Here is an 8,293-nt window from a genome sequence, read left to right as displayed (position 1 = left end):
GAGGGAGATACAGAATCTGAAACAGGCTCCAGGCTCTGAGCTAGCTGTCAGCACAGAGCCCGATGCAGGGCTTGAACCCACAAACCATGAGATCATGACCTGAGCTGAAGTCGGATGCTTAACCGACTGAGCCACCCAGGTGCCCCATGTATCCTTTGCTCAGTTTCCCCTGATGGTAACATCTTTCAAAACTATGGCATAATATCTCAACCAGGATACAGAATGTTTCCACCTCTACCAGGAAGCCTCATGTTTCCCTTTTATAGCTACATCTACTTCCTTCTTGCCCTACCCCCTCCTAACCCTTGGCAACCAACCATTAATCTTTTCTTCTCTTCTGTAATTTTCTCATTTCAAGGATATTACATAAATGGAATCACACAGTATGTAACCTTTTCATGGTGGGTTTTTTCACTCAGTGTAATTTTCTGGGGAGTCATCCAGGTTATTGTGTGTGTCACTAGTTCATTCCTTTTCTGCTGTCGAGTATACCACAGTTTGTTTAACTGTCTGCCCATTGGAGGACATCCGGGTTTCCAGTTCTGGGCTGCTATGAATAAAGTTGCTGTAAACATTCATGTATAGGTTTTTGTGTGAGTGCACGTGTTCATTTCTCAGATAAATTTCTTGTTTGTAAGATAGTTGCATGTAGAGTCATTAAAGAAACTGCCAGACTGTCTTCCAGAATGGCTAGGCCGTTAATGCATCTTCATCAGAAGTGAATGATGCAGTTTCTCAGCATTCTCTTCAGCATTGACCATTTTATAGTTTAGCCATTCTCATAGGTGTTTAGTAATACCTCATTTTTGGTATTAATTTGTAGTTCCCTAATAGCCAATACTATTGAACATCTTTTCATGAAGGCCTCCTAGTTTATTAATGATTTTACTTTTCCTGAAGTGTTTACCGGGGTACCAACAACATGTGTAGGTTACTGCACAGACTCTACCACACTGGACAGTAAAAGTTCAAGGGAAGTATTATAGTCTAGAATTATTCCAGTCAAATTTATGCTGGTTTGTCTGGTCTCTAAAGCTTGAGCTGTATCATTTGGTATTTGGGTCCCATGCAGGGATAAATTATAAACCATTTGTTTTAGTTCTAGAACTACTATCTAGGGTAGAATTCCTCATGCAGACTGGTCATATTTAGAACTTGGATGAATTGGGAAGACCTGATGACAAGACTACAGATCATGTTTGGAAACATGGAAGGGCCATCTTAGTGCATAACAGTTATTCCACAGGTATACATGAAGAGGCCGTAAGTGTATTGTTATGATTACCAATTATTATCAGTTACTTTCTGAGGATAGTTGGACTTATTATGGAGGAAGAAGACCTTGAGTTGAATTTTAAAACTCACATAACAGGTTTTTCATAGCTTTGTAAAAAAATAATTGATCTGTAGCTTGTATCATGAATCCCTTGTTCCTTCTCACCCCTGATACATCTTGTATTCCTTTGAGGCTCTGGGAGAAAACAGAAACATCAGCTAATTGTTAGGGTCTAGGGTCCAGTTAAGGAATTTAAGTATATTGGAGTTTATAATATTCCTGTATTGATTATAAAAAGAATGTGAGTATTAATTTTGGGATGAACTCTAGTATTACTTGTGATTTTTTTGTTTGGCTGTATACCAGATAAGCCTAGGACTAGGTGATAAACAGAAAGATGGGTAGCACTGTAATTTTTTGAGAAAGGCAAGAGGAAATTCAAAAGTGTGAAATATTGTTAGAGCAGTGCCTTATAAAACATCATACCTTTGAGTATCTGTTCCTCAATTCATACCTTTGAGTAATCTAGTGTCACCCCCACTCTAACACTCACCCTGCACTTTCCCAGACTAGGCTCAGGCATGTAATGTGCTTTGGGCAGAGCAAAACCAAATTCAGGACAGGTTGCCAACTAGCTCATTGCTACACACTGAAACTCATCAGAGGAGCTGAGTGAAGGCAAGTCTAAAACCCAGTGGATTTGAGGGGTGCCTGGGTGGCTCAGTCGGTTAAGCGTCCGACTTTGGCTCAGGTCATGATCTTGCGGTTTGTGGGTTCGAGCCCTGCGTCGGGCTCTGTGCTGACAGCTAGTTCAGAGCCTGGAGGCTGTTTCGGATTCTGTGTCTCCCTCTCTTTCTGACCCTCCCCTGCTCACGCTCTCTCTCTCTCTGTCTCTCAAAAACAACAACAAAAAAAAAAACATTAAAAAATTAAAAAAAAAAAAAACCCAGTGGATTTGAGAAGCACATTCAAGATGAACATATTAATTGACTCCAGTGAAGACTTAATTGGCAGATCTAAGACCTAGAGGACAAAGTCCATTATTTGCCGTAGTTAAAAGTATGACTAAAAGTTCACTTTACATATAAGGGAGATGAATCAATCAGTAGGTCAAGTTCTTTGGTCAAAAGCAGAGGCCCAGTTTATAAAAAAAGAAGAAAAAGGCAGTCTTAGAACAATACAGTGTTTCCCCACTCCCCACTTTGGGAAAAGGGATTGCTATCAAGAGCAAAAAGCTGTAAAGAGCAGATTGACAGGATCATTAAGGAAATCTATTTTGGTATTTATGAATTTTCTGAGAAATCTTGTGACTTTACATGAAGAACATATATAATATGCTAATTCTGTGTAATGTCTGCCATGTACCATCAGATGTTACTTCCTTCATTATAATGCTTTGTCAGGAACTGAGAGGGCAGGGATTAAATAGGTTCTGCAGATTTCTAGGTTTTGTGGGTGGAGAGGATGTGTGAACCAGGTGCTAAAGTTTGCACTAAATGAGAATTATGACCAGAATGTCTGAAACACATGCCAGTTAGCTTGAAGCTTAAAAATGGAAAACTGCTTATATCTATGTGTAATAATATGATCTGGAAGCAATAGAAGGGGAATGTGGAGGATGCTATTCCACCTCCTGGTCTTGAGGTATGTGGGCCTTCATGCGAGGAGTCTGTGAGGGAAGCAGCATCCTTAGTAGTAAGCCGAGTCTTAGGTATAATAAAGAGGGAATGTTTAGCGGAGCAGTTAAAGATGGAAGGTTGCTGGTTAACCCTGGGATGCTGGATTAAATGGGAGGACTGATAGCATGGCAGAGATGATGAGAGGTAGTGAACAAGGATACCCAAAGTTTACCTGGTTACAAAGATCGCAACAGTCCTGAGGGTGAGAGAAGCAGTCCCATCATGAGTCAGCTTATCATGCAGAGGTATGTTAAAGCCCACAAAAGGAATGCAGGCATGGTCCTTTAAGACTTGGAGAATGAGGAACTATAACTAGCAGAAACATTTTTGTCTAAAACATAACTGTAAATATTAACATTTATTTTTGATACAACATAGAATTTTTATTTCTTCCAAATAGTCATTATATTTGTATTTAGGTATTAAAATAACATGTGCATTAAAAATCATTATCTGATTTTCCAAAATTTATGAAATGGTTTAGATTATATACGGATGATTTTATGAGTGACTCTGTATTTGGGAATTTTATCATTTATTCCTTTTTTCCAGAAAGGGTGCTTTATTGAAGAATTTCAAATACTGAATAAAAATACAGTAAGAACTTTACTGAAACTTCCAAAGTTTTGTGGACACACTTACATTTTATATAACTTTGCTCTGATATAGTTTTAACCTCTGATAGTGTTTTTATTCTCTTTCTCTACCAGTCACTATTTGCATTCATAGAAATGTATTAAATAGAACAATATTTGCTCACAAAATCTTCATCTCCACTTTTTTTTTTTTAATGCTGCTACCTTCCTGCTAAATGGTGAACAAGAAAATTGAAATCATTAGATAAGAGAGTAAAATGCCCCAACTGCTTCTTTTGACTCTTCAGCTTTAATTGAGAAAATAATTTTCTCCTTGAGGAGTGTCTGAAGAGTTTACAGTTCTCACTTGAATTCCTTTTTAATTACTTAAAATTATTTTTATTAATTGATCTTTTATTCAAAGAGACTTCTGTTGCCGATAGCTAAAACAGGGACAAGGAACATAAGAAAGAGAATGACGGACATTTGAGGTCATAACCTCTGACACTCTCCTTCATTTCACATTTGAGCATGCTGGGGTTCAGAAAGATGAAATCATGTGTCTAAATAAAATTTTTATTTGAAAATGGAAGTGGTGGTAGGAGAAGTGTGAGTAAATACTTTAAACCCATATGCATGTATATTCATATGTATATCAAGGTAATCCTGTTAATTATAAACAGATATTTTCTCCTTAACAATCATACAGTATTCCTTAACATCAAGTTTTTAACATTTTAGGAACTCCATAGATTCTTCTATAGGATTTCCTTGTGTGAATGTTTTTGTTTTGTTCTTTTTAATCAGGAGATTCATGTTTTGTGGATTTTTAAAATAGATTGGTGAAGTAAAAATATTAGTTGGCTATCACTTTATTAAAATATCTTTCTGATCAAACAATAAAATAAATTTGCCACGTGTTTAGTTTATCTGCAGGGTGGAGGTAGAGTTTATGTTCTCGTATGGAAACTTTGGTTATGGATTTTCACATCAGGTTAGTTCCTCTCTTTTAAAAAGTTATTCTATAGCTCTTTAGTCAAATCTCTTCTGAGCCCTTATCTAGTTTGATAAATCCTTTAAAATACATATTTTTTTAAAAAAATAAATATTTTTAAAAGAATGCTGTTTTTCTCCAGCCTAAGGATAAAGGAAACTACCATTTTTTATTTCCATGTACATTTAAAAATAATCTTTATCCAAAATGCTTTTATATTAAAACTTTGCTTTTGTGTGTCTGTGTTTTCATTCGATTAAAAACAAAATTATTTTAGGTATATGAGAAGTGTAGATTTTTATATCGAAAAATACTATTAAAAATGGAGTCATTAATTATAGTCACATAATATTTTTTACTCTGGTCACATATGCTCCTTCCCACCAACAGTTATTTCAATGTCTGGTGATATTTGAGTCTTCCTTGGTTTATCAAGAAAGTTATATTTGCAAAGAAGTTAATCTTCCTACCTTGGGCTGCCCCCTTTAAATTCATTACCATACATCCATCTTCTAGTGGAAATTTTTGTACATTAACCTGTATCCTGTTTTTCTTTTTTATTATGTACGTAGGTTACCTTCCTAGAATGGAAATTTTTGTTCAAAACAATGGCCTTGTCAAAGAATTGTTCTAGAAGTGTTGTACCAACATACATTCTCACCAAGTGTTTGAAAGAACTCTTGATATCCCTGGGTAGTATCAAAACTATGGGGCATTTATAAATCCAGTGCCATCAGTGCTGCTGTTATATAGGGGATATGACCCCTGTACTTTGCATGTAATTTTTCATTTCTGTTTTTTTTTTTGCTATTTTTTATAGTCTTGGTTGTTTTTTAAATTAGGAATTGAGAGTGGGTACATTATTCTTATTAAATAAGTCTGTTGCTATATTTTCCCTGGAAATGTTATTCTAAAATTTTGCCTTGGTATATCATAATAACTTTTAATGCACTTTGAATCAGAAGTAATATAGAAAAGAAATCACTAGACACAGTCTTTTTTCATACTTTTCCTTCTTTCCTTTGATTTTTCTTTCTTTTCCTTCTGCTTATTTTATTTTCTTATGAATTGGCCCTTATAGAGACTTCTGTTTAGTCCATTTTGTAACACAGTTTATAAGCACCAACTTCAGAGGTAGGTTTTTTTGTCTGAATAGGAGTAAAACATGTGGCAGTCACATTCGTAGGGAGATACTAAGACTAGGCATGTATTGTTTTATGTAGGCAGACTCTGCCAAAAACATGAAGCGGAGGTATTATGTGAAAAAGAGTGGGAAATATAAAAGTTTTTGATTTTTGCTTTTATGTCTATAAACTTTTCATTAATATAGTCCCCTAACCCCCTGTCTTGATAATGTAGAAAGAGCACTCTGCTGGGGACAGATAAAGCTGCATTCAAAACCTGGCTCAGATGTTTGTTGGATAACCTTGAGCCAAGTAGTGATCCTTAAGCATTTTTTTTGTAAAATAGGCACAATTATCTGTATCATAGGATTATTGAGAGGATTAAAAAAATATTAAAGGTATAATGTTCTTGACAGATATTTAGTGATCAATAAATATTAGTTCTTTCTTCCCTCAAAATTCTATTTCTTTTTGTATATGTTTAAGGCTTATCTCATAGTCCTGGAGGATAGTAGTATTAGAGCACACTGTAATTGTAACTAAGCAGTGTTAAAATACACTTATGATTTTCTTCAGTTAAAACCTCTTCAGAAAATTATTGAGCCATCCATGTTTATGAATGTTGCACCACCTCCAGAAAGAACAGACCCTGTGACGTAAGTGTTTGAACTCTGATTTATGTAATAGGATTATGTGGCATTTATTTTTTAATAGTTTATTGTCAAGTTGGTTTCCATATAACACCCAGTGCTCATCCCCACAACTGCCCTCCTCCATGCCCATCACCCCCTTCCCCTCTTTCCAACCCCCATCAGGCCTTGGTTTGTTCTCGGCATTCAAGAGTCTCTCATGGTTTGCATTCCTCCCTCTCCCCCACTATTTTTCCCCTTTTTCTCCCCCATGGTCCTCCATTAAGTTCCTCCTAATCCTCCTATACGTGCAAACATATGGTATTTGTCCTTCTCTGCCTGTCTTATTTCGTTCAGCATAACAACCTCAAGGTTCATCCATGTTACTACACATGGCTAGATTTCATTCTTTCTCATTACCATGTATTATTCCATTGTATAGATAAACCACATCCTCTTGATCCATTTGTCCGTTGATGGACACTTAGGCTCTTTCCATGTTTTGGCTGTTGTTGAGAGTGTATCCTGTATCCCTTGGGTAAATTGCTAGCAATGCTATTGCTGGGTCATAGGGGAGTGCTATTGTTAATTTTTTGAGGAACCTCCACACTGTTTTCCAGAGGGGCTGCACCAGTTTACATTCCCACCAGCAGTGTAGGAGGGTGCCCATTTCTCCACATCCTCACCAGCTTCGAGAGTCCTCTGATTTGCTCATTTTAACCACTCTGACTGGCATGAGGCAGTATCTCAGTGTGGTTTTGATTTGTATTTCCCTGATGATGAGGGAATCTGAGCATCGTTTCATGGGTCTGTTGGCCATCTGGATGTCCTCTTTGGAGAAGTGTCTGTTCATGTCTTCTGCCCATTTCTTCACTGGATTGTTTGTTTTTCGGGTGTAGAGTTTGGTGAGTTCCTTGTAGATTTTGGATACTAGGACTTGATCCGATATGTCTTTGAAACTATCTTTTCCCATTCTGTCGGTTGCCTATTAGTTTTATGGATTGTTTTCTTTGCCATGCAGAAGCTTATAATCTTGATGAGGTCATCATCAATGTACTCTTGATGAGTACTTCATTTTTGCTCGTGATTACCCTCCCTTTGGGGATGTGTCAAGTAAGAAATCGGTGCGGTTCTTTCCTACTTTCTCCCCTAGGGTTTTGATGGTCTCCTGTCTCACATTCAGGTCCTTTATCCATTTTGAGTTTATCTGTGTGTATGGTGTGAGAAAATGATCTAGTTTCATTCTTCTGCATGTTGCTGTCCAGTTCTCCCAGCACCGTCTATTAAAGAGGCTGTCTTTTTTTCCATTGTATACTTTTTCCCGCTTTGTCAAGGATTAGTTGGCTGTACATTTGTGGGTCCAATTCTGAGTTCTCTGTTCGATTCCATTGGTCAGTGTGTCTGTTTTTGTGCCAATACCATACTGTCTTGATGATGACAGCTTTGTAGTAGAGACTCAGGTCTGGGATGATGATGCCTTCCGTTTTGGTTTTCTTCTTCAATATTACTTTGGCTATTCGGGGTCTTTTGTGGTTCCATACAAATTTTAGGATAGTTCGTTCTAGCTTTGAGAAGAAGGCTGGTGCAATTTTGATTGGGAATGCATTGAATGTGTAGATTGGTTTGGGTAGTAATGACATTTTAACTATATTTATTCTTCCAATCCATGAGCATGGAATGTTTTTCCATTTCTTTGTGTCTTCTTCAATTTCCTTCATAAGTTTTCTATAGTTTTCATCATACAGATGGTGGAATCTGTCGGGTTTTCTATGTAGAGTATCATGTCGTCTGCGAAAAGTTAGTTTGACTTCCTCTTTGCCACTTCTGATGCCTTTTATTTCCTTTTGTTGTCTGATTGCTGATGCTAGGACTTCCAGTACTATGTTAAACAACAGTGGTAGCAACTAATCTAGAATTACTTAGGTAAGACTTTTGCATGTCAGAGGGTGTAGAAAGAATTCTGACAAAAATTCAGGGGTCCTCTCCCTCATTGAAATTTTGAGGATCCAGTGGTAT

At 36.9% G+C, this 8,293-nt stretch overlaps 1 protein-coding gene across 1 annotated transcript in view; it reads left to right on the top strand.

The window, feature by feature from the left end:
• Nucleotides 1-3,507: 3,507 nt before the first annotated feature.
• LOC120220686 overlaps nucleotides 3,508-8,293 on the top strand; it is a gene marked incomplete at its 5' end in the record, with an annotated part of 94,799 nt that continues 90,013 nt past the window's right edge. The window contains 3 exons of the mRNA XM_039217809.1: nucleotides 3,508-3,552; nucleotides 4,456-4,524; nucleotides 6,225-6,304. Coding sequence (XP_039073740.1) covers nucleotides 3,508-3,552; nucleotides 4,456-4,524; nucleotides 6,225-6,304 — 194 coding nt within the window. The remainder of the gene's footprint in view (nucleotides 3,553-4,455; nucleotides 4,525-6,224; nucleotides 6,305-8,293) is intronic.

The sequence above is a fragment of the Hyaena hyaena genome, unplaced genomic scaffold, assembly GCF_003009895.1.
Source record: "Hyaena hyaena isolate Hyena2069 unplaced genomic scaffold, ASM300989v1 scaffold_724, whole genome shotgun sequence".
NCBI lineage: Eukaryota > Metazoa > Chordata > Mammalia > Carnivora > Hyaenidae > Hyaena > Hyaena hyaena.
This window is presented reverse-complemented; position numbering and strand designations above follow the sequence as displayed.